This window comes from Antechinus flavipes, chromosome 3, assembly GCF_016432865.1.
Source record: "Antechinus flavipes isolate AdamAnt ecotype Samford, QLD, Australia chromosome 3, AdamAnt_v2, whole genome shotgun sequence".
Taxonomy (NCBI): Eukaryota; Metazoa; Chordata; class Mammalia; order Dasyuromorphia; family Dasyuridae; genus Antechinus; species Antechinus flavipes.
The window spans coordinates 358,080,736-358,108,559 of NC_067400.1; the positions used below are offsets into that span (position 1 = coordinate 358,080,736).

At 35.0% G+C, this 27,824-nt stretch overlaps 1 protein-coding gene across 1 annotated transcript in view; it reads right to left on the minus strand.

Moving 5' to 3' along the window:
* NCKAP5 (NCK associated protein 5) overlaps positions 1-27,824 on the minus strand; it is a 1,106,193-nt gene that overhangs the window by 93,526 nt on the left and 984,843 nt on the right. The window contains exons 13-15 of the mRNA XM_051985772.1: positions 22,413-26,170; positions 21,544-21,721; positions 9,212-9,302 (exon numbers count right to left, since the gene is read on the minus strand). Of these exons, the coding sequence (XP_051841732.1) occupies positions 9,212-9,302; positions 21,544-21,721; positions 22,413-26,170 (4,027 nt within the window). The remainder of the gene's footprint in view (positions 1-9,211; positions 9,303-21,543; positions 21,722-22,412; positions 26,171-27,824) is intronic.

Below are 27,824 nucleotides of genomic sequence, written 5' to 3' on the forward strand. Positions count from 1 at the left end.
CAGAAGCCCTCTTGAGTAACTCATTTTTTCCTAGCCAAATTCTATCATTTCCCCCCAATTTTACCCTTATCATTTCTCCTTTCTCCATAACTTTTTATGCATTCTCCTCCTCCACCCTATACCTACACAAGTATATTTCCTTTTTACCTCTGCTTTTTAGAAATCTTCATTTTTCAAGACTTTACCCAGGTATCCTCTACTTCAAGCAGACTTCTGTTATCTCCCTCTGCAATTGAAAGCATTTTTTCCCATTTTACATTTTCCTAAAGTATTTCTCTATCTTCTAGGTCCTCCTGCTTCAATAAATTTTGTAGAATTTTAAGTCTTAGAATATTATGGAAATGAGTTGTACTTTACTTAAAAAAATGAAAATTAATTGCAATAAGCTTTGATTGAAGAATTTTGCCCTGCTTCATTAAGATAGCTGGGAGTGCTCTAGGGTGCTGCCAAACTAGATAAGCACTGAATTTATCTTATACTTTATCAAGTCTAGTGCCAGATATAATTCCAGGCAAAACTATGAAAAAGGAAACTGCTTTCATCCTATTTTTCTTCTATTGGTACCCACTCTGCCCTTCTAGTAACCTCATGATGCCCTTTTAATTGCCTAATAAACACTATATCTCATCTTCACACAATCCTCTATCTGTTTCTTCCACACTTTAAACATTTGAGAAACACATTTCTACCAAGGTGTTTTATTAATTTCCTTAATTGCCTGTAAAGTTTTAACATGTCTACCTCCTAAAGAGCATTTGCATTTTAAAAAGGGTCTTAAATACTTAACTCAAAGCAATAACTAAGGATAATTTTAAGTACTTTTAGGTGTGTGCAAAGCAATACTATCACCATGGATGTCAGCTAAAGTGAGTATTACAGAGAATTCCCAGTAAATCAGCAAGAAGCAGGCCTAATAGGAGCAGTGGACTGCAATCACCAAAAAATGCCAACAGTTCCAAAGAATTGGAGGTTTGAGTGGCCCATTTTCCTTTTGATGATATATGATTTTTTAGGATGCTACCCTAGAGGTTTAGGAAGGAAATGTTTGACTGTTACTTTTTTGACTCTTATTTCATGAAATGCTCTTATTTGTACTTGTTATGCTCAGCCTAATAAAGTTAAACATATTGATGATGGCTTATAAGCTATAGTTTCACTGGCTACAGATGCACATTGGACATTCAATATAGGGTAATCTTGTCTGGATAATACATATTGTCAAATACTGCATCAGAACCTTTTAAAAATCTGAGTTCCTAGGAAGAATGTTGAGTTTGGGGAACATATTAATCCTTTGCAACCCCAGCATTTTGGCTTTCTAAACTTCTAAGTTTCTAGATTCCTGCATATTTGTTCTCTGACAAACCAATAATCCTCATATAGTCTCATAATAGATTAATCTGACCTTTGGATGAAGTATGTTTGTCATCTTCATTTTCATCTTCACCTTTACCAAAATTCCCTTCACTCTTCTTCTTTCCTTCTCATATAATGCCAATTACTAAAACATATTGAGAACAGAGATCTGTCTGAAAAGGATCTCAGAGGCCATGCTGATCCTTCTTGAAGCAGACTCAACCTTTATTTGTGTTGTTCCCCTTCTCATCTCTTTAGCTATTTGAACTGATCCTTTATGGCTTAACTTAAGTTCCACCTCCTTCACACAACCTTCTTTAACCATCCTATTTGATAGTGGTTTATTCTCTCTGAACTTTTACATTATTTCCTCTTTTCCCACTTTGGGAAAGGATATGGTTAGTTCTTTTTGGGTTCCCTTCCCAAGCTAGATTCCACGAGAAACTAAGATTGGAAGGTTCTAAGTCAAGAAAGAACCAGATACATTGAGTTATTCAAGCAGAGCAGGAATTTAGTTACTGGAGATGTGAAGTACTAGGACAAATGACCGGAAAGCCTAGGAGTGCCCCAAACAGAAGTATAGGTCATTACCACAAACTAGTTGAGTTTAAGATACAATATAGAAGAGCTATGTTCTGGAAAGTTGGGAATAAAATATCAATACAAAGAGAGCAGAGAATGGTTGGATTCTATACAAAATCCAACATAGTTTGTAACACAACTTCTAGGGCTTGTGAAGGTATTTATATATATATAAAGACAGGTTAAAACTACATATATGGTATCATAAACTTATCTAATCCATTCTTGTATTTTACAGATTGTATTAAAAGGTGGGAGGCTATCCTTTTCTTCTAAAATAGGTATAACTTTACAATTCTTAATTTTTTCTGCCAGTATCACTGTTACAAGCAATGGCTGCCTTTAAAGCTGTAGCACCAATAGCCAACACTAGAGGATTTACTGTTTATTATTCGTACAAATCCTACAATGAAGCTTATTGTCTCCGGAAGTTATTAATGGATATATCCCAAAGCTATGTCCATGGAATCCAAACACAGGATATTTCTACCAACCTGGAAAATCTTTGACTATGAGCCTACTGTTGAACTGTGAATCTGTTGTCTGAACATCAGCCTGCTTGATTTTAGGAAGCCTTTTTACCAGAAAACCAAAGCAACATGTCTTAGAAACTAATGAAAACTAATTCCTAATGTATGGAGGCATATTGAAATTAAAGGGGGGTTTTCTACACCAATGAAATCATGGAAATAAGAATAAACTTTAGCACAGGTTATAGATGCTACATGCAATGTTTGTGTGTGTGTGTGTGTGTGTGTGTGTGTGTGTGTGTGTGTGTTTGTTTGTGTATTTTATTTAACTCTGGAAAGCAGTTGGTTGAACCAAACAAGTTATGTTTCAAAGAGATCAATAAACTCCTGAAGCAAAATGTCTATGTCTTCTGATCCAAATATATACCTTTAGTAACTGGTCTAGTGCTGAACAGCAAACAATTAGAATTAAAAAATAATTTTTGGGTGAAGCAATGTGTTAATATTATCTTCAAAAGATGCTAGCTAAGTGCCCCTTTGTATACATCTTTGGATGAATGAATCAGATGAATTATTTTCTCCTAATTAGCACTTCTTTAGCAATAGCCAAACCTGAGGATACTTTTCAGATTGACTGAGCTATACATATAGCCTTTCTGAAATGTATAATTCAAAAAATAGAGTCCTCACATGAAGAATAGATTGTGAAATGAAGAAACTGATCTATTAGTACTTGGAATTAAAACATCAATTAAAGAAGAAATCTTTAACAAGTCCAATTTCTAACACCATATAGAGAAATTAGAGGGTCACATGCAAAGGTGATAGATAATGGAAACGGACTGAATAAGAAGGCTTTTAAAATTAGGAGAGAGGATGGTTGTTCTTTCTCTTATATTGTGTCCAATCAGGAAACAAATTTCCACTCAAATTGTTCCCAGAACAACTTTCTGTTAAACAATTTTATACTGATTTTTTTTATCTAAAAGTAACTGTCTCTGAGCAGTAGGAAACAAAATAGTTGGAAGTCTGATCAAACAAATTTGTTAGCACCATGCCACCATCAGGCTCTTTGGTGTTTAAACATTTGAAATCAAGTAATCCTAAAATTTATTGATAGAAGAACTTGAATCACTTTAAATCTCTGAACTTCTCATTCAAAGAGATGATCACATTAGCAGTTCTAAGTTTGGTGCCAGTTATCAAAATTTTTACTTTGCAACCCACATTTTGTTTGGATTATTGATATTTCTTCCTTTGTATAATTATACTTTATAATGTAGGTACAGTATTCAAAATATGACATTTAACTAAAATAGTCTTCCATTTCTGGAGTTCTGAAAGTCTACTTAATTTTCTGAAACATAATTTCAGTGAAAAGAAAATAAGATTGCCATTCTATTTACAAAAAAAAAAAAAAAACTTCCAAGCCTCTCTCCAAATCCATTTTCAGTGGGGAAAGCCAGTAATGTTCATCTAACAAGACAGATGATTATCAAGAGCTTTAATTGATTGACAGCTACAGTACACCAGTCCTTCTGACTTGAATATGTATTTTAACTTTAGAAGTAGGGAAGTATTAGATACATTTTACCAAAGGGTATAACTTTTGTTCTATGGAGGATTGCTTCAAAGATGCATTCTTTGTTGCTGACTAATAATATCATGAGGATAGAGATAACAATTTTCTCAAAACACAAGTGATTTTCCTATACGATAAAGTCTTGATTATCTTTACTAATGGAATTGAGCAGTGGTTTAAAGAAGGGAATAATAAAAACAATTTATATTTGACTGTGGAGTTCATTTTAATATTTGGTCCCCAAAAGATTTACTTTCTGATGTTTTTCTTAGATTAAAATGAAAATGAGTTTGCATTTCTTTAATTTAATACATATCCATTGATGATAGAAATAGCCTAAATATGTTCTAGGTAGATGTGTAAAGCCTATATGAGATAAAATAAATAATACATTATTGTGGTTGATCCTTAGTATGTATAAACCACAGGTGGATAAAGGGAAGACCAACCATATTCCTCTAGGACTTTGATAGTGAATAAATAATGCCTTATTTCTTTCCTCTCATGTCAGCTTCCAATATGTCATCATTCCAGACCTTAATTCACATCCAATTAAAGCCCTTGATTTGAAAATATATTAAGTTCTTGCCTTGTCTATATCAACAAATTCCACATTCTAGAATTATCCAAATCTTAGTCCTTGTTGAAAAATATGGGGTCTGCTACACCATGTGCTTACTTTCAAAATAAGATTGTAATGTTAAGGAATGAATGAATGAAAAACATTTGAGTGTAAACTTAAATGTTTCATCTTCACCTGTAGACCTAATAGTACATAAGTAGGAGTAGGTACAAAATTGGAACTCAATAAAAGCTGGTTAATTGATTAGTGTGAGTTTCTCAGGAATTACACATAATACAAAGGAGCAGATTTCTACTTTCATTGCCTACAGTGATTTGAACATTTTCTTCTATTTTGTGTTCCATTCTGTTCACAGAGTCACTGAGTTTCACAGTAGTAAGAGACTTCAGTGGTCTGCTAGTTTAAGCCATACCAGAAAAAGACTTACTACTACAATACACACAAGTAATCACCTAGCTTTTGAATGGAGATACCCAGTGAAAGAGAGAACCCACTTAATGCCTAAAAAACTGATTTCTCTTATGAATAGCTATGTTGTGAAGTTTTTCATGACATTGAGCTTACATTTGCCTCCACACAACTTCTACTTATTGCTCCTGCTATTGCCTCTAGAGTCAACTAGAACAAATGGATTTGATAGCCTTTCAATTTGTGACCATCAAAGACAATGAACTTGACTTTAGGGTATAGGCTGTATTGCTAACTTTGTCTCTAGCTGGTCTTTTGCATAAAACCCCAAAAGAAATCTACAAAGTGTAAATGACTGAATTGAGACTTTTGCCCATAAGCTGACAGTGAAATGTGAATCCCTTTCTGGCTTTGAATCAGGAAGGGTTGAACTAGAAAGGCTAGACCTTGACTACTCCTGGCTTGAGGTGATGAATCTCAGAACCTCATCTCTGAGGACATTTAATACCAAAAGTTTCTTCCAGGCTAGGCTAAAGGTCCTTATCCTACCACAGGGCTTCTTCATCTTGTGTCAGGGACCCCCTTTGGAAATATGGTGATACCTAGGGACCTCTTCTCAGAATAATGTTTCTAAATACCCAAATTATGCACATGAGATTAATAAGCAAACAAAATACATAGAAACACAGTCATCAAAATGCTTAAAAAACAAAACAAAACAAAGTACATTCATAGATATCAGTTTAAGAACCCCTGCTTTCTCTGAAAGAGTACTCTAACTGAAGAGATTGTAGTACCATCCAGCTGAACTAGAGGCTGAAAGTAGTGTAAGATTTTAGCTGTCTATCAAACAGTAATCCAAGAAAAAAACAGTGGATCAACCTGTTCAACAGAAACATTGTACCGTGAGAAAAGCCCAGAGAGAGGAGCCCATCTGTCCTATTCTAGCAACAGCTTCTCTGAAATGGTAACAGTCTGATAACAGTCCTCAGAAGCTGAGTAATTTGTCAGAATCAGCCTGGAAACAGCCATGCACAACAATTTGTCTGATCCAGCCCAGTAGCAGCAATAGTCATGTTCTGTGATTAACCCAAATCCAGAAGCAGACTGACCCATACAGCTCAAAGATTTCATCTCACTAGAAAAAAGCTCAGCAGGCCAGTTGAATGACTCATCCATCATTGATATCATATCCTATAGTGATAGGATCCACTGGAAGTCAAGAGCTGCACTGCCTATGTATATTATCTATATGAGTCTCTCACTATCATTGTACCATCCTCCCTACCTGTGAGAATTGGTGGGAGAAGGCATTTCTGGTTTAGAAGGTAATCCTTTGCAATTATTGCTTCTCCTAAGCTAATTGAGTAAATATCTTGGCTGAAGAATTAACAAGATGATTGTTAAGGGGAAATACCCAAGTGGAAGTTGTGTTAGAAGCATAGCCATGTAAGGATTACCTCTAGAACCCTGAAAATAGCAGCACTGGCTCCTTCAGAAAACCAACTTTTCAGTGCTATAGTAGAGTGGGGGAATGAACCCATGGGTTTACTAAAACTCTCAGTGTAGTAATTTTAAGGTTTAGTATGTTTAAAAGCTTAAAATTACACCGAGATTTCTGTGATAGCCTGTATTTGATAAACACGATCTGTCATAGTTCAACATTATAGAAGGACAGTAAGCAAATGTATTATATGTTACACTGACAATATCTAGACTAATCCTTTTTCATAAATGTGAGGGCCTGTACTGATTCAAATGGTTATGAATAAAAAATATGTTTGAATATCTACAAGTTTGTTTTCATTTCACACATCTTCTATTTCACATCAGGGATGCTGATCAGCCAACTCTTCTATGTAATGACTTTGTAATTAAGCCATACTGTTTTGCCCAATCTAAGACAAACTCACCCTTCACATCAGAAATGCAAACAGATCTCTGATTCATGAATTGGTTAATTGCTCTTGCCTGCTGCAGACATTAGTCAGCATTTGGTTGTTAGCCATAGCATTTAAATTTATTGTTTCTTCTACTTGGAAACCTCACAATAGATGGAAAACTGTTATTAGGAAGTCTAATTCTGGTTTTCTGATAATTAGATGTTTTGGTGTGGTGGTCTCTCATTCATTTTTCCTGAGAAAGTATTTACTGTCATTGCAATTAAATAAGAAGTTTCCATAGGCTTCAAGGAGGGGAAAAGATTAAAAATAAATTCAAGTTAGTTGGCTCAGTTGGATCCTTGCCTTGGGAGCAGTCAGCTAGACTAAGTGACAACGTTCTTGTCAGCTCAAAGTAGCTCTATTTCTTTGAAGACAAAAATGTTCACTCTAGTGAAAATCTAGTTCAGATATATTTTTGTTCCTTGATCCAGTCAGTAATCTATTTAAATCTACTTCAATCATTGTATCTTTTAAAAAGATCAGCTCCTGTCACAAATGCACATGTTACTAATTTTACAGCACCTAATTTTAGAAAAAAGGCAACACTTCAATGCTTTCCCATAGTGTCAAGTTTGAAGATTGTTAAATAATATTTAACTTGCGCATTAGCTAACTTTGCAGAACTGATACCAATTTAAGCATTTTACATTGACAACTATAATAAAGGGTGTCTTTTTAGAATTATATTCTTATTCAGACTTTGCTCATTCAGTCTATTTTGTTAAGACTTTTGTATCCCCAATTACAAATGAAGAGAATAATAATGGTGTGCCAGTCTCATTAAGTGTTGGGATACAACAATTCACTCTGATAAACTGTAAATTATAGTTTGCGGATGACTGCTGTGTACAGCAGGAAGTCAGTAGCAAAGTATAGCAACATGAAGCTGACAGCACGAGTGGATGCTGAGAGCTAGCAGCCAAAGATATTCTCAGGAAAGGACAGGAGCAACGGATGCTGATTAAATCCAGACACAAGAAAGTTGTGAGAGTTGTCAAACCACTGCAGTAGGGTAGTCAAGATTATCTCTAATATGCCTGAATATGATTTGGAGGAAAGATTCAATCATGTACTGGTATCCTTTGTAAAATCAAAATAACCCCAAGTGCCCAAATTTTAAGTTATTTTGCGTTCTAAGAACAACATATTCTACATTTCCCCCAAAAGTGTCAGGCACTGTTAAAGTTATTATCTCATGCATTTCCTTATTAGGATCACAGTTACTGACAGCTCTTCAATCTCCTGGTTACCACCCATTACCAGACATTCTCAAAGTGTCAGCAAAGGCCTTTTGTCTTGAGGAACTATGGTTTCTGCACTCCATTTGTTCTGCACAATTAAAAGAAGTAGCTGATAAGCTAAATTCATTTAAGAAATGGGGATTTTTATAATGAGGCTTTTACCAAAGAGAGTAGGCTGGAGAATTTTCAAAACCAATAAGAGCCTATCTCCAAGTTTATTTATTTTTTTCCCTTGAGGAGGTGAGGAATATGGCTTTAATCCAGTAGGCTTTATTCATTTTCTTTTTGTCCAGACTTATCATTTATTCAGTGGAAGAAACTCCTTCCATAAAAACCATGTCCATTGATGCAGATTCACAACTTGTCTGTATCTGATAGTCACAGAAAGTTGCCTGGGGCTACGGCAGGTTATATGACTTGCTGGAGGGCACACAGTCAGTATGTGTCAAAGGCAAGACTTGAATCCAGGTATTTCTGTCTTCAAGTGGCACCTTTTATCCACCATCATGCTGCCTCTCAGTCAATTTTTTTTTGTAATATGAAAATATATCATAATTTCCATCTGAGAAGACCAAATAATAAATTTCTGGCATATGTGTTTAGCATGATTCCTTTTAGACTGATTCTTCTTGGGATCCAAATGTAAAATACTGATGAAACGTATGGTTAGTTTTTCCTGAAACTGCCATATATACACGATTGGAGATATTAGATGAGAAGCATATATATTCTGTTTCCTTTTTTATTGGGAATTCACACTTTCCCGTATTTGGTATTCTGCTGCTTTGTTCATTCCACACTACCTAATAAAGACCTAATAAAGATCTTGACATCTCACCACCTTTACTTTTTCCCTCCAAGGTCTCCAGTGCTGTCTAAGCAAACGAAGTAAAAGTATCTGCACTGGCTGGATTGCTTAAAAAAGAGCTGCATTAACACATGGATTCCTGGACTCTAGTAATGCATTCACTCCAAAAGCAAAGACTACTTTTGCATATACAAATGACAAAATAGTGAAAGTTGTATAGGAAAACATTAATTGGTACCTATTATGTGGTTTTGAAATGGAGAGTGTTCTCCACTCTCCATAATTGTGTCCTCTTCATCCTCTTGAAGACTTCCAGTGACCTCTTTTATCTGCAAAAACAAGAAATTTCAGAAGATTCCTTTTAAAAATTATCTTTTGCAACTCTCAGCAAAAGGGTATTTTCCCCACAGCAATTATTTGTTTTCTCAACTGCACTGACTGGATTCATTATTATTTTTAATTATAATGACTTATTTTCAAATATATAATATTAGTTTTAAAAGTGAAAATTTTCAGGATACATCATTCCACAATAGATTTTGGAGGTAACAGCTTTGGGTTTTGTTCCTTTAATAAAGTCTGTAACACAGTGCTGTCAAGAAAAATTAAGGTTTAAGGAGGTATAATTTCTCTGGAGGGAATGACTTCCACTACAATTTATTTTAATAAGAATAAAGAAATACATTCAGGTCTATACCAGTATAAGTCTTGGAAATTTTTGTGTTTTATTCATTCTAGGATAAAACAAGAGGTGACCTCAATGTGGGATCAATGACCTGGAGAATTGAGTTGATTATTTAGATAATTCAAGCAAAAACAAACCCCTCCCTAATCTTTTACCTGTAATAACCAGATAATTGGAAAGGATGTGGGAAAAGGGAGAGAGGGAATTAATTACCCAGATAATTACTTAAATTCTCCATTTTACTTTGCATATCTAGATGCAGCTTCAATGCAAATTCAAAGGTGGCTTTTTTTTTTTTTTTTTTTGTATTGTGGATAGACTTTTAATGCCCTAATTAAAAGACATTCATCTGGTCAACTAGAAAGACAATGGCAATAATACAAAATGGGTAATGCAATAAGATTCCTAGTTATGCACATATGTTCTTTAATTGCCAGTGGATCTGCTCTGGGACTTGGGTGGAATGCCAAGGAACCATAATTTTATATTTGCATTGTAGAAAGTCATGCAAATGTATACTGACCTTGAGCTCAATTTGGCGCCCTGCTTTTTTGGGTTCCCATTCCTCATATTTAATGGAATAAGACTAATTATTTACATTTTACGATTATGGTTTTAATATTAGAATGTAATTGGTGCTTAATCAGCCCAATGTGGATTGTCAAAAGAAGCCAAATTGAAATAGATCTCTAACTCTGCCACCTCAAAACTGTTTAATGCAAACTGATGAGGGAATGGAGAGCCAGTACCTTCATTTTCTCCCCTCATTTGTACTATTACTAGTTTTATTTCTTATGACCCACTGTAAAACAAAAGGACAATATAGGATGTCTTCTGCTTCTTGCAACTGAATTCTACATTTATATTAGAGAAAAAATAGTTCCATTAATGTGACCTCAGAAAACATCATAAAATTGGAGGATTTACCTTAATAGGTCAGACGGATATTTTCTCTAGTTTGATAATTTATTTCTCATTGTGGAATCAAGGAAAAGTTACAATTGTCTTCATACAGATGTCAAAATGATCATTAAATGTAATTGGAGAAGTATCTTTAGACAGGTTAATTTCCATAATAAGATCCATTATAGATCTATCCTCCTGATTTATTTTTTTTAAAAAGCTTTTTGGTATAAATTGATATTTTAATTAGTAGTTCTTCTTTAGGTAAAAAGTTCAACTTTCTACCTGCATTTTAATTCAATTAAAGAATTCATTGGCCATTTAGTAAGAATCTATTATAGCAAGACTTTGTGCTAGGCACTTCCTAGACAGAGATAAAGAATCAACATGATCCCAATCTAATTGGTGAAATATAGCATATGCACAAATAAATGTAATGAAAGGTAGAATGTGACTGAAGGCAAAAGCAAGAAAACTGCTCGTGGGAAAATTTGTGGAGAGAGAACAAGTAAGGCTTCATGGAATTGACATCATCTTTAATTAACAAATGGATTTTGAAAATTTAGATGAAGGAGTGCATTCCAGACATTGAGGTTGTTTATGTGAATGCATAGAAGTGAAAGATCAATCAATCAACAAAGTACAGAGTAGTAAATACTGGGTTTATTTTTATCTTCCAAATATCTAGATTCAAATCTACCCTCAGAAGTTAACAAAGTAATTATAGATTTTAGTTTCTTTATGCTAAAATGAGGAGGATTGTATTTGAAGGCCTCTGTGTTTTCTTCTAACTCTAATTCTATTATCTTATGGAGGTAATCATTTATCAACACCTAATCTGTACCAGGCCCTGTTAGGTGCTAAATGCATAAAGATGAATATGATCCAGTGCCTGATCTCAAAAAGTTTACATTTCAGTGGGGAAGCTAACATATGTATACATGCACAATTATCCATTAATAGTATAGTGAGGGGAAAAATGCTGAAAAGGTAGGCTGAAACCTGAAAGTAGTGAGCTATGAAAGGCTGGTCTGTAGTGTTTGCATTACTTACATACATACATACATACATATATACACACACATATATATATATACATATATATATACATGTATATATATATCTTATGATGAGTGTCTTAACTTGGGAGGCCCAGAACCTGAGCAAAGTGAAAGACACGAATCGGACAGATGTTATAGACAATCATATTTTTAATTGTCCTAAATTTACTTCTTGTAGGGATGTTCTCCAATTCCAAAACAAGAACAAGTCATTTACTTATGCTGTAGTCACAATCACTTTATCTTAATCTTTGTAAAGCAAAGAATAATAGAATGTGAAGCCTCAGATTTTTTTAAGAACTAGGAGAGACCTTAGAAATCATCTAGTTCAATCTTTTTATATTACTGATGAGGGAATCAAATTCTAAGGCAGTTAAGATAATTGTACAAGGTTGTATAGGAAATTAAAAGGAGATCCAGCAATGGCCCACACAGGTCATTCTCAGTGTCTGGAATGTACTTTTCATCCACACATTCTGAATTCTTTTCTTAATTAAAGACTGCTCTAGTGATATCAATTCCGTTTGGTCTCCATTTACAATTTTCCAAATAGCATTTTTTTCTTATTTCCTTTTGGCCTCAGTTACATTCTGCCTTGCATTACATCTATTTGTGCACATGGTATTTTTTACCAATTAGATTGTTAAGTGTTTGAGGCCAGGGATCATATTGTTCATCTCTGTCTATCCAGTACCTGGCACAATGTCTTGCTATAATAGGCTCTTAATAAATGGTCAATGAGTTCTTCTATTGAATTAAAATGCAGGTAAAAAATTGAATTAAAAAGAATTACTAGTGATTTAAATTCTTAATATATTTCAAAAAAGTGTTTTTTTTTTAAATTAGGAAGCTAGAAATCCTTGAACTGATTCTGAGTCTAGTCTTTTCCATATGATTCTTTTCTATCCCTGAACTTTTTAGTCTTACTCTAAAAAAAACTCCCCTCCACCCCTCTCTACCCTTCTCCCCCTTCCTGATGGTATAGTATTTGTAAAGGCTTAGTCTTTGTGTAGGAAGTTAGACACTCTCCAGTTCTATGATGCATTCCTCTTGCTATGCAACTCAGGATTTCAAACAGTTTTCCAAGAGCAGATAAACTTTAATTTCAGGTTAGCTACAATTTTCTGTTTTGCTTGTAAGCTAACTTATACCATTACTTCTCAGTAAGACATAAAGCCTTTTAGAGATGAGCAGGAACACAAAAGCCCTAAAGTGCCATAGCCAACCGAACTCAGTCAGCTACTTTTTATACTAGCCCAACTACTTGCATTTAGCCCTAGATAATTTATCATAGAAACAGGGTCGAAAGATAAGGCTTATAATCACTAGATCTCCAAGTATCCTATGAATAACCTGACATATTTGGTGCCTACTGAAGAGATTCAGTACTAATTACAAATTATGAGAAATAGGAAATAAAGGAAAAATGTTAAATAAGTGAAATAACATAACTGGTACATGAGACTCTTTCAGTCAACCTGACTTATTCATGCTAATAGGCCTAAGTAGAAAGCAGTAGATAATTAAAAAAAATTTAATTGGCTATGGATGACAGCTATAATTTATTTTGGCAGCAGATTCCCTTTACTAATTATATTATTCATAAACTGAAATTAAAATTAGTTAGTATTCATGAACAGTTGCTGAATGTGATCACCCAGATCACAGGGAGGTTGCAGAGATCATACTGAGTTGTAAGTAGGAGCCAGCTTGAGGTTAAAGGTGACCATAAATAATTTAACTCAAGAAAACAAATATTGATGAAGGGCCCACAATGTAGAAGACATGATGCTAAACTCTGGGATTATAAAGACAAAATCAAAAAGAGTTTCTTCTCTGAAGGAACTTATATTCCAGTATACATAATAAATTCAGGTACATGTTAAAAATAACACAAAGAAAAATGAGGAGAAAGAGAATACAAACTACTGGTAGGGGAGGGGAAGATAGAGAAAACTTCTTTGAGGACATAACACTCTGAGTGGAGTTTTACAGGAAGTCAAGAATTCTGAGCTGAAGCATGAGTAATTTTAACAGAATATAAACTCAATGAGGGAAATGAATGTTTTTTGTGGTTGGTTTGTTTTTCTTTCTTTTTTGGCATTCCAACATAAAACTGGCACATAGAAAATGTTCAACAAAGGTTTTCTGATTGATTGTTAAGAGATAGTTTATACAAATGCATGGAAATGAGAGATGGACTATAAATTCTGGGGTCTTATAGTTTTTAGGCAGCTAAGTAGCTCAATAAATAGAGTACTGAGCCTAGAGTCAGGAAGGCCTGAGTTCAAATGTGATCTCATAAATGTGTTAGTTGTGTGATATTGGGCAAGCCATTTATGTTCTGTTTGCCTTACACCACTAGCGAAGGAAATGGCAAGCTATTGTCGTATCTTTATGAATCTGCATTCCCACTTAAAAAAAAAATGGTCTTCAATCACATCCAATTCTTTGTAATCCCATTTGGGGTTTTCTTGCAAAGATACTGGAGTGATCTGACATTTTCCTTCTCTGGTTCATTTTTACAGATGAGAAACTGAGGCAAATAAGGTTAAGTGACTTGCCCAGAGTCACACAACAAGTAAATGTCTAAGGTCAAATTTGAACTCAGGAAGATAAGTTTTCTTGACTTCAGATCTGGCAGTCTGCACCACCCAGATGCCTTGAAAATACAAGTCTACATGGTGGTGCTCATTAAGTGCAAGGATAAGAAACTTGTATTTTCCTATTGGCAATGGGACAGGAAACGTGAAAGCTTTTGAGCTAGGGAATGACGTGATCAGATCTGTTTTTTGCAAAGATTTTTTTGGTAGCTATATAAAGAATGGAATGGAGAAGAAAGAGTCTGGAAGAAGGGGTATAACAAAGAGATTTCCTTCTCTACAGTGAACTAGAAAAGAGGTAGAAAGGACATGAATAGGTGAGTTGACTGTGTGAGTGGAGGATGAAGGAAAGAGAATTGTCAGGAATATTTTGATGTATGAACCTGGACAACAGCTTGGATGTCAATGTATAGTGGGGGTCAATATGAATATAGATAAGCGTGGGAAATACTGATGAGAGAACAAATCCAAGATGACTGTGGACTTCAGAATGATATTTTTCTAGCCTGCTCTCAAGCAAAAACAGAAAGAATAATCAATAATATTATTAAATATGACAAGAGGTAGGAGTCAAATAGTAACTAGATAAAAAAGTATTAGTATTACTATTTGCTAATGTTCTTCTTGGCTGTTGATGTTAAAAACTAATATTTCTCTAAAGGAGAATCTAGGATACGTGAAAATGTCCTTTAGAGAAGTCCCAGTTTGTAATGTTGACATTAGAATGCATGGTTATTATTAGTGTCAAAATAGTATTGAGGGCTATCTTGTATAGAAAATGTTTCAAGGATAACATTATAGAACTTAATATGAAAACTATGTGTAAATATCATCATGATTATATGTTATTTTGCCAGGAGATGCCATGATCATGGCTATTTAAAAAAAAATTAATGCATCTGTTGTTTCAGAGTATAGACCATCAGTAAAGAACTCATTAGTAAAATTGGGTAGTACTGGTTTTTACCACATATCATATAATAAACTTTTATAAAGCAGCTTATATCCATCCATGATTTCATCTAATTCTTATAAGTTCAAAAGGTTTATAGCACAAATATTATTATCTTAATTTCTTAGATGTGGAAAGTTGAGAGATAAGTGACTTGACCATTGTCAAAGGTATAGTGAAACAATTGTCCAGGTACATAGCTTCTGACTCCCACTGCAGAATTCTCTCTTTTGCATCATGGCACCTTGTAATCTTATACTGTAATTATATTCTCAGCTGTTTTATATTTACCTGTATACATGTCTTATTGATTTTCCTCATTGTGAGATCCATAAATGCAGTGACCATGTTAATTTTATCTTTGAATTTCTCTCTGGCCTCGTATCATGCTTTTTAAGTGGTAGAAGCTTAATAAATGTTTGATGACTGAATGAAGGGATAACTTTGAATGACGTCTGCATATAAATTTTATGCTAGATTCTTTATATTTCTCCTCTTTGAAATCCCATAAATTTAAAGAGCTTCCCCCAAAGTCACATTATATTTATAAGGTTCATTTAGAAAGAAGGAGAAATAAAACACCATAGATTGTGAGGTATTCTTGAAAGAGAAAAAAAAATAACTTGGGAGTCATTGCCTTTTAATTTATTTAGAAACCCATTTCTTATAGATTACTAAGGATAAAACATAGATGATTATTATGAGTCAAAAAATATTTTAGAAATGGGGCCCTTATCAGATCCTTTGGATATAAAAATGTTTTCCCAGTTTATTGCTTCCCTTCTAATCTTGTCTGCATTAATTTTGTTTGTACAAAACCTTTTTAATTTAACATAGTTGAAATTATCTGTTTCATGATCAATAATGAGCTCTAGTTCTTCTTTGGTCACAAGTATTTTCCTTTTCCAAAAACCTGAGAGGTAAACTATCTTATGCTCTTCTAATTTGTTTATAGTATCATTCTTTATGTTTAGATCATAAACCCATTTCAACCTTATTTTGGCCTCTTTCACTTTGAGAATGTTGGAGTGATAATGTTTTGCAGATCTTAATAACAGGAGATTGATGTGTAATTGTTGTCATGCTTCTATTTTATCTGGGCTACACTCTCCTTATGAGATGGCTCTTTTTTGCCTTTTTATTAGCATTTTGTCCTTTAAGAATATAGAATTTTAATGATTAAAGGAAACTAGCATATTATTTGAATTTTTTTTTTTTGGCTGAAGTAATTGGGGTTAAGTGACTTGCCCAGGGTGACACAGCTGGAAAGTATTAAGTGTCTGAGAGCAGATTTGAACTCAGGTCTTCTTGACTTCAGGGCTAGTACTCTATCTACTGCACCATCTAGCTGCCCCCTATTTAAATTTTTAAAAATGGATACTCCATTGACTATCTTCTGAATGATACATATATATGTATATTACTCATGTAGAGATATATGTATATATATACATAATATATATGTGTGTTTGTGAGTGTATGTATATATATTTATATATGTATATATAAAAGGTATGTGTATATATATATATATATATATATATATATATATATATATGTATGTGTGTGTGTATATTTATAACTATCACTTTACTAATTCAGCTAACTTTTCTTGGCCAATGGTAGTTCTGATAGGAACTTGGGATAATCTTCCTTGAGACTTTAGATTTTTGAAACATTTTGAAATTTACAAGGAGAAGACATAACTGGTTTCAAAATTATTTATCCCAATTATTTACTTAATGCTCATACTTATTATTTGTTTGGCTCTTGATAAATTAGGTAAGCTCACAGACTCAGCTTCCTCATTTGTAAAATTAAGGGGTTTGATTTGATAGCTTCAGGTCCATTTCAGCTTTAAATACATGATTCTGATATAATTCATCCAGAAAATGCTATTCTTTTCCTTTTAAAAAGACTTTTAATTTTAAATGATTAAAAAAACCAAAGCAATATAACCTTTGCATAAATTATATAAAATCAGAATTAAATGGTGGGTAAGTGATAGCATAATTAAGATATAATCTTTTAATCACTACCCTGAAAGAGTAAAGAACTAAGTTCCTCAAAGCATTAAGGGATTTTTCTACATTCTTTAAAATATGTCTATCAATGTTGAAAATAGATTCACTATTAATATTTATATAAAGGCTTTTTACATGCATGTATCAATAACATATGGAAGTAATCTTTCAGAAAAAGACAAAAAGAATTGAAATGATATCTTTGTTTATGGTTTTAATCATAGGATCTGGGGGAGGGGGATTTAAAGATCACTTCCTCTATCCCCTTCACTATATAGATGGGAAAACTGAGGATTGGAGACTTTAAGTGGTTTATCCAAGGACACAGGTAGGAAGTAGCAGAGCTAGAATATTTAAATACAGAGAATCAGGATTTCAAATTCAAGTTTTCTTTGTATTAAACTATATTGCTTTTTGCTCTCTTAATTAAAGATGAGTCATTGGATTTTAAAATTGAAATAAGTATGGTGTGAATTGGAGCTTTCAAACAAAACTCATTATGATAAATTATCTGTATCATTCTTTTAAATTTAAAGCAAGCAGATATCAGACTCTCCTTAAAATTTTTGAAAATAAGATCATCAAACTTATATCCCTCAAACTGAGGCAACTTAACTTGATGGTTTGACCCTTCACAAGTTGCTTAACCTCTCTTTATCACAGTTTTCTACTCTAAAACCATCTACTTCCCAGAGTAACTGTGAGAATAAAATGAGATTAAAACATTATATTGTATTATAAGTATATTATATTTAAAGCATTATATAAATGCTTGATATTATTGTTAATATTATTATTTAGTGAACTTAGTATTGAAATAGAACCATAATCATAAAATGGAAACTCCTTGAAGGCAGAGACTCTTATATTTGTCTTTGTATTCAGTGCTTAACATAATCCCCATAGTGTTATTGACTCATTTTTAAAAAGCATTTGCCTCAACTCTTGAGATATTATTAAACATCTCTTAGATTGACTAAAATGACAGGAAAAGATAATGAGGAATGTTGGAGGGGATGTGGGAAAACTGGAACACTGATACATTATTGGTGGAGTTGTGAACGGATGCAGAGCAATTTAGAACTATGCTCAAAAAGTTATCAAATTGTGCATACCCTTTGACTCGGCAGTGTTTCTTCTGGGCTTATATCCCAAAGAGATCTTAAATAAGGGAAAGGGACCCACATGTGCAAAAATATTTGTGGCAGCCCTGTTTGTAGTGGCAAGAGAACCTGGAAACTGAATGAATGCCCATTAATTGGAGAATGGCTGAAAAAATTATGATATATGAATGTTAATATTACTGTCCTGTAAGAAACAACCAGCAGGATGATTTCAGATAGGCCTGGAGAGACTTATATGAACTGATAGCCATCTAGACCCAGAGAGAGGACTGTGGGAGATAAATGTGAACCACAGCATAGCATTTTCACTCTTTTTGTTGTTATTTGCTCGCATTTTGTTTTTTCTCATTTTTCCTTTTTGATCTGATTTTTCTTGTACAATGAGATAATTGTATAAATATATATACACACATTGGATTTAACACATATTTTAGCATGTTTAACATATATTGGATTACTTGATATCTTGGGGAAGGGGTAGAGGGAAGGAGGGGAAAATTTGGAACACAAGGTTTTGCAAGGGTCAATGTTGAAAAATTATCCGTGCATATGTTTTGAAAATTAAAAAAAAATTAATAATAAAATAAAATCAAAAAGCATCTGTCTCTTCATGACCTCCTTTGGGGTTTTCTTGAAAAAGATATTGGAATAGTTTACCATCTTCTTCAGTTCATTTTTCAGAGGAAGAAATTGAGTCAAACAGGGTGAAGTGACTTGCCCTAGGTCACACAGCTAAGAAGTGTCTGAGACCAGATTTGAACTCATGAATATGATCTTCATTGTTCCAAGCTCAATGCTGTATCCACTCCATCACCTATCTGTCCTGAACATAATAGCAACTAATAAATGTTTTTGGATTGACTTGATCATTACTCATATTTATAATGCACTTTCAAGAAGTATAAAGTGTTCCTTTAGTTGCTTGATGAAGTAAGTGGTACAAAAATAATTGTCTCCATTTTAGAGATGAGGAAACAGACATAAAGAGCTAAGTGACTATATAAATTCAGGTTGTCTATTATTAATACCAATTATCTTCCCATTGTTTTTACCTCCCTTCACTAAAGGACACTTTTTCTAAGAATACCAGAAGTAAAAGATTCTTTGATGATTAGTTCAACTTTCTCACTATAAGAATAAGGAAACTGATTCCTAGCTCCATCCAATTCATATAGCAAGTTAATGGTTAAATTAGAACTGGAATTCATATTTCCTGACTCTTCTTCTAGTGTTTTACAATTCGGCAACATTGTTTAGCTGTGAGGTCCTACTTCACGATTTATCTGTAAATATGTTTAAAATGTACAACAGGTTTTCACTTTTGTTCTAGCACTAGTTCAGGTTGAAACTATTATTACTTCTCTTGGAAATGAATGATATTCATGGATTATCTCACTGAGTTTTACAGAGATGAAATTTAAAAAAAAAAGATAATTTATCTTCAGAAAGGGACTAAATAGATATTCAGCTTAACAAAGTACTTCATCTACTCTGTATGGAAAAGCTTCCTACATGATTAATTTGCCCTTAATAGCTAACTAAAAAAAATTAACATCCTTATCATTTATGTATACTTTGGGTATTCTAGGTACTTCACAGGAAAAATAAGTGTGCTTCTTCTTAAAGATATTCTGAGATCTAAATAACTCTTATTGTTACCCTGAGAAAGGTTGTATGGGGAGAGACAAAAAGCATGGCAAATTACTTTAGCATTAGGAAATAATAAGAGAGTAAAGATGAAACTTTCGAAGCAATGTACAGGGATTTTTTGTGTTTTTTCCCTTCTTGTACTTCTGTACAGTGAAGATATACCCTAAGCTGTCAGAACCATATTAAATGGGGCATAGTTAAATTGAGTGGCTCTGATAAGGACTCCACTGTGCTATCAAAGTTTTAGATCAGTTGGATTGAATTTCTGGCATATTGCACATTTCCAGACTTTCATTCTCTCTTTTTTTTCCCTTTCAGTGACACTACAAGGGCAGCCTTAGATACGCTTATAATTTGTAGTTTTATAATGCAGGGGACATCTACATTTTCAAAGAAGAGATGATACCATGGAAGCCAGCAGCAAAGAAAAAAAAGTTTTGCAAAATACACAGACTGCATACTGTTTCTGAGAGTTTGAAAAATGACCTTGTATCTGCCTTGAGTCAAGATAGTTATTTGAATGAAAAATAAAAATGTGCATTTGCTTAAACCTAAAGTATGGCTGTGGTACTTTAACCTTAAGAACTCTAAACATCAATAATGAAGCTAATAGGTTTTCCAATTCCCATTATGATTATGTCTGAAACATTCTCCTCCCTTGAAATATCTCCCAAAGAAATGCATAATTGCTTCATATTTCAAATTTTCTCTCAGAAAATGGTAGCAAGTGCTATATTTTTATAGCCTTCTTTTACAAGAATAAAAAAAAGTTATGGATATATGCCTTCAATAAAAAGCAGAATTTTTGTAGAAATACTGCAAATCCTTCACAAAAGAGCAAACAAATAGGACAAAATCAATTATTTGAGTGAAAAAAGACTATGGGCATAGGGTGTGGATACAAATGCAATTTGAAATATAAATACTGGTTAAAGTTAACACACTGGGGAATATATACATGGCTTTTTAAAAGGGAAACTATTCACTGATAGTTTCATCCCAATAGTAAGAGATAAAAATTATGCATACAACTGAGTTCTCAATAGTCTTCCTCAAATTTTATTGCACTTCACTGGCTTGAATTGTCATATGTGAGTTCCCTTAAAAAAGATATAACATGCACCCCAAGACATCAACCATAGCTAATATTCATCATTTACAATTTTCCAGTCAAATTTGCTCTTTTTGTGTTTTTGATGGTAGAGATGATCAACATAAGAATTTCCAGTACAAGGGTATAATTTTAGGAAAGTACATTGGTATCTTTTGATGGGAGCACACTGTGATTATGCCATCACTTTGCATATGTAGTTGGAGAAAGTCCTCACCAGCAGAAACTGGAAGATCATTACAAGTGGCAGCATTGCCCAGTCCATAATCAAACTGCCAGATTCTTATAGTGATTCTGATTCCTCCTCCCCTCCTTTCCTTCCACCCCCAATGTCTTAACACTATATTTATGTTATCAAATGGTTACAGGGCTGTTTGTCTACTTGGATGGAAAGGTCCTATCCTAGCTCAGAACAAAGAAATACAATCAGGTTGATGCATCATGTGAAGGAACTTACCAGGGTTTCATTCGGTGTTTCCATTTCAGCTTTGGTTTTGCTGTTTTTCTTGTGGTTTCCTTGAGTGCTGATAGAGTTGCTGGGAAGAGTGGAGCCTTGAGATTTGCCCTTAGACACACTCCTGCAGGAAACATTATTTGATCCACTTTCTGTCTGTTGTGCAGCTTTCTTATCAACTCTGCAGGTAGAAAGTGATTCCTCTGATAAATCACATTGCCTTTCTTCAATCATAACACTTTACTCATTTCTTAAGTGTTTAAAACAACCTTTCTGCACCTCTTTGTTTCTATACCTTTGTATGATAAATATTTCTAATAAGTTCTCACAAAATCTGTTGTTTACAAATGGTGGTGGATTAATTTAGTTTTTTTGCCTATTGATTTTTTTTTAAATGATGAAAATTGCCAAGGGGGCAAACTGAAAATAAATGTATGCTTATTGTTAAATGCCCCCTTGGCCTAAGGTTAGTAGGAAAATATAATTACTGTTGAAAAGTTACTAACTATATGTTTTCTCGTTTTACAATCAATGAGATCAGCCTACATAAAAAATGTATATATAATTGTCTTCTATTTCACGCCATATGCATATATTCATGGTTCCTGGGGTAGGTTGAATTTCTATCAACTTTGATAAAACTTACCATTCTTTAATTTCAAAGATCATTGGTTTGGTTAACAAAGTAACATGGACCAAATTATCATTTTATTACTAACATTTTTTTTTTATTTTAAATTTTTGCTAATGTATAAAAGCCTGTTACTATAAATTTCTGTTGAGGAAACATGTTTCCATTGCATTGACCATACCAGAAATCTCCTTTCCAGAAAAATAAAATAAAATAAACATGATGAAATTTAATGAGTTACCTGTTTAAAAGTTCTTTCATAAAGGTATCTTTTGTTGAACACGTGGCAGGACTGAGTCTATTCTTCTGCTCAGACTTCATTTGAACATGAATATCTTGTGGGCTTCTCATATTCCTTTTACTTTTTAAGACATTGTCTGGAATATTTCCCATCTCTGTTTTCCTGTTGAATTCATTTTCTGTCTCACACTGCAGTTCAGGCTTTCTTTTGTCTTTCTTTTTCTCTAGTTTTTGCTGTTTGTTTCCAAATCCCAAACTCTTTGCATCTTTCTTTTCCACTTTGTTTTTGGAGATGTCCATTTTTCTGCCACTCAGAGCTGGGAGTTTACTCCTTCGAAAACCAAACCAGCTGGCTATTGAGGGCCCCGTTTTTTGTTTGGCCTCCATAGTGGGAGACTTAGTTTGTATTTGGCCTTTTTCAACATTTTCCTGAATGCAGAGCATGACTTTTTCTTCTATTGTGGGTGGGACAGGAGCATCCTGGCTTAAATCTCCTATTCCAAAGGTATCTGCTGCCTTATCAGGGATTTCTTGCTTGCATGCACTGTTTGCTTCTACTTGTCCCAGGCATTGAATCCTTCTTGGACTTTGAAGGGAACTTGCCTGATCTAAAAGATGACTAGGTGATGATGGGGATGGAAGGCATCTGTAAGGGCCGTTGCCTGGTTCCTCAGGCATAACTAGGGTTGGGCAGTCTCCCTGAGGAGGTGACCTGTGGGTTTCAACCCTGGATGCACTATGAATCTCTTCTGTTTTGGGAGAAACCCTGAAAGGTAACTTGCTTGGACTACCATGCTGGCTGCTGGAGTTGTTTGTACTTCCATGAGATCCTTGCCGAGAATAGGAATCCTCCAGTGACTTACCAGATATTGAAAGGTTCTCTGTGGTTGACCCTGAAGCGGTCTTATTTGTGAATCCATCAGTAGCAGAGTTCTGGCGTGTGAGAGAATTGCCTCTGTCAGTTGTATTGGTGATAATTTGAGTCCGTACTTTACCAAGCCCTTCAGAGGCAGTGGTGGAAGGCTTTTCTCCAGAATGAATACTGAAACTTTGACTACGGGCTTTCGCCCCATTCATTCCTAGAGCTGGTTTTAAGTGGGGCTTGCTGGAAGAAGTAGACCTCTTCATAAATCTGTTTTCTAATGAATCTCCCCTGTCAGCTTCTGTATGACAGCTTTCAGATGACTGTGGAAGAATGCTCTCTGTGGCAAGTCCTGAAGCAAAACTGCTTTTCATGTCTAAATCTACCATTGACACATTGAGTTCATCACTTTTGGCAGTAATTCTTGTGAGATCTATAGATTCTTCAGGCTTGGACTTGCTTGCTACTGCACAACTTTTGGAAGCTGCATTGATACTCTCCTTTTCCTGTTTCCCTGGCACAGTGGAACTCTTCCTGAGAAGTTGAGGGGATTTTACAAGTACTTTGAGTCCCACAGGGAGACGGGTCTTAAGCCCTTTGTCATGAGACCCTTGGATGTTGTTTGTGATATCGTGACTTTTGGAAGGTGAGGACGATGAGGGAATATTAACTTGAGATGACACTGCTTCATTCCCACTAATGGGGTGAGACTTCGGTGTTTTGGGAAGACAGTCACTGTATTGTCCTCTCCTTCCTGGGGATGAGCTTTTTGAAGAAGGCATTTCTATTGGTCCATAATCTAAGGGAATATTCTTGGTAGTCTGTAAGCCTGTGTCAAAAAGTCCTTGATTGTTTCCAGAAGCTTGGTGATTGGAAACTTTTGTAGAACCTCTCTTAGGAGAAACTTTGGGAGGGCCTGGACCAACCATAGCAAAAGTACCAGAAGATAGTTGACTGGCACATTTGCTTTGGACAATCTTTTCCTCACTGGATGAGGGGTGAGAGAAGTCAGGCTTTTTGAGTGCCATAATTGATTTTTTCCCCTGGACTTCAGGTATAGCATGATTAGAAGAAATGACAGCACTTGGGGATGCTTTCAGTGGGGAGGATTTTAGTGTGGCCTTTGCCATTTCACTAGGGATACTGGTTCCTGGCTTACTGGATAAAGATGGTGAATGTTCATAAGTAGGCCTGATCAGCAGGGAAGCAGACCTGCCTGGAGGAGGAGGGGGAGAAGGTGATTTGGCTATTTCCTCTGGTCCTAAGTTACATTGCTTATCCTTGGTTGGAGGCTCCCCATAGTTAGTAGGTTCAATGAAAGGTCTTGGCAATAACAGAGAACTCTTAGAACCCTTAACCCAGTCACTTTTGACAGGGTTTTTTGAGCTATGAGGAAGCAACTTTGGCTGTTTGGGAATATGGGAGTCAGGCTGTAAATGCAAATGATGTCCTGGGCTCTGGGCTTTTTGGAACCTGGAGAGTTTTACAGGAGGTAAGGCTGGTGATTTGTCCAGGGCCATGGAGCCAGGAGATGAGACTATAGATGGATCATCAGGATCCTTTGATTTCTGAGGCAAAGATTTTCCCCTGCTAGGTATTTTAGTCAGATTTTGTTTGTGGCTTATACCTGTGGACACCAAAGACACAGAATTGCTTCGGTGTGTTATGTTATGTGTGGATTTGGCTTCCTTTTGTCGCTGAGTATTTTCTAATATTGATCTTTCAGGGCTTAAAGACTCTGTGGGCATCACAAGAACACCTGTATTTCCAGTCCCAATGATATCTTTGTGAGTTCTTTTCTCTTTTTCATCTTCAGGTGCCTTTAAAATGCTGTAGTCTCTTGTATTCATTCCTAGTTGCAAATTAGTGATTCCCTGAGGTAAAAGTTCAGTGTATTCTGCATTGGGCCCAGTTGGAGCTTGGTTGATTGAAATTTCATCTCTAGTAACAGTGACAACTCCAGTCTGATGTGAGCTGAATTCAATAGGCTCGCCATCCTCAGCATCAAATATTACAGTAATACATTCCTCAGAGGAAGTCTTTTTGATGACCCTCTGCTGTTTAATGAAACTAAATGTCTTTGGCCTGCTATCTGAGGGAATAGGTGCTCGGTTTTCCTCTTTACTGGAAGACACAAGTTGAGATTTTCCATGCCCTAACAGCATGTCAAAAGTCTGAGTACCAGGAGTTACCAACAAATCAGAAGGACTTTTCTCGTCACTGCTTTCTATGTGTAATTCATCAAGGGTTTCATAGTCATCAGTATCAGAAAGCTGTAGATTAAGGTCCTTATGACCTAGACCAGGCAGACCTTTTTCTTGCTGAAATTGCATGTTTGTGCATAATTCACCCTCTGATAGACAGTGGCTATCAAAATTGGTCAGTTTTTCAGGTTTTTCCTTGAAATCAGTAGAGGAAGTGTTCTCTGAAAAGTTTTTCCCATTAGACTCCCAACCAAATAGACTGTCAGAAACACTATGAGTTAACTTGTTGCAATGGAGCCTGTGGTCTTTGCTTGGGATTTCATGAAGCAAGGCTAAAGAGGAAGCTTCATCATCAGCATCGTCATGGGAATCGGAGTCATATGTGAATGCTTGTGTGTGCTCTTTGCATGGGTTTCCTGCTTCTGTTGGTTTACAATGAAGATGCTCCTTATGGCTGCTACATTTAATTCCTGGGGAATAGATTCCTTCATTTGAGTTCATACAATCTTTATAACCCCATTTGGTTATTACAGAAGGTGGTTCAAGCAATACTTTTCGTTTCTGCAGTTTCCTCAGACCTTCCAAAATGTGGCTTTCCTTAATACGTGTTGGAGGTAACTCATCTGCAGGACTAGCAAGGCCACTTGGAAGGGACGAAGCAATGCTTATCCTTTTGTCCCAGTTAATTGATGACTGTCAGGAAAGAAAAAGTTGATATTAGAAATCAGTGAAATAATCATGTTGGAAATATCTTTAAAAGAAAAAAAAAGTAGCCAATGAGCTTGACATACCCTGTTGATATACAAATAAAAATGGAAAGAAAATGTTCTGAGTGTTCACAGGAAGGAAGGATTACTTCTGTTAGAGTGACAGAGAGGACTTCATGGAGGAGACGGAATTTAAGCTGTCTTAAAATTCAAGGAAAAGTAAGAGGGAGGAATTGGAAAAACAGTATGAGTAAAAAGGCAGAAGCAGAAAGGCACAAGGTCTGTTCAGAGAGTACCAAACAGGTCATTCTGGCAGAAGCTAAGAAAGAAGGGAGACAGGGACAGAAGCTAAGAGTCCAAAGAGAGGCTGGGTTCAGGAACCAGTTTGAATGCTAAAAGAAATGCTAAGGTGAGGGTTTTTCAGTTAACAATGGGAAACCAATAAATATTTTTAAAAGCATCTTCCTAATAGTAAAGCAGACATCCAATACAATTAGTGACCTGATTAAGTTAAAATACTTTTCTTCAATGCCACCCTGGAGAAGAGACTTTGTCCCCAGGAAGAATCTAGTTTGAGTATACTTACTGTGTATAGCAGAGTATACAGGGAAAGCCTACTACCTATTCTTTTTCTTTTTTTTCCTGAGGCAATTGGGATTAAGTAACTTGCCCGGGGTCACCCAGCTAGGAAGTGTTAAGTGTCTGAGGACAGATTTGAACTCAGATCCTCCTGACTTCAGGGCTGATGCTCTATTCATTGCTTCACCTAGCTGCCCCCCCCCCATTCTAGACCGAAAGCTTATCATTTCCTTCACCACTGCTTACAAGGATCTCTTAGATCAGAGCCATGATAATTGCAATTTCTTTAATAATATTAGGCTTTTAAGTTAGTTTTGAATGTTTTCTTGCATTGAAGGTTCAACTGTAAAAATAACCTATTATGGACAAATGCAGGTTTGTTAATTAAATTACATAAATAATATATATATTTTTTAAATCCGCTAATTCTAATACCAAAAAAGGATGTTGTAGATCAATATTCTTGGGTGATCCTTTCTATGCTCACCCAAATCCTTAGAAATAAGAGGGAGATCCCATTAGGGAGTCACAGCTATTATAGAATTACCAGTGAGAAAGCTGTCACAGCTAGGGGATTTTAAGTCTGTCCATGATCCTGATAGTTATATTCACAAGAACAAAAGAAGATTAGGAGAAAATAGTCTATGAGAGACGGAAAATGCCAGCTTTGTTCAAGCTATGAACTTGGTCATTTTATACTATGCCAATACATCTCTACTTTTGCTCATCCCTTAACCAATTTAAACTTTCCTTGAAATTCCTATTTCACAATCTCTCTCTCTCTCTCTCTCTCTCTCTCTCTCTCTCATAACTTTCCTTGGAATTTATCATCTTGAATTTAACCAATGTTTCAAAAGACATTTACTAAGTACTTGCTATATGCTAATGACTGCTAGGTTCAGAAGAAACATCTATAAAACAGCAAACTATCTGCTTTCAAGGACTTTATGATCTACCAGGAGGTACAGTTAACTTTGCATATATCTAATATGCAATATACTTCATGGATTATTATTTCATGGATCTCATCTCTCCAAGTAGGAGGCAGCATGTCTCTATGG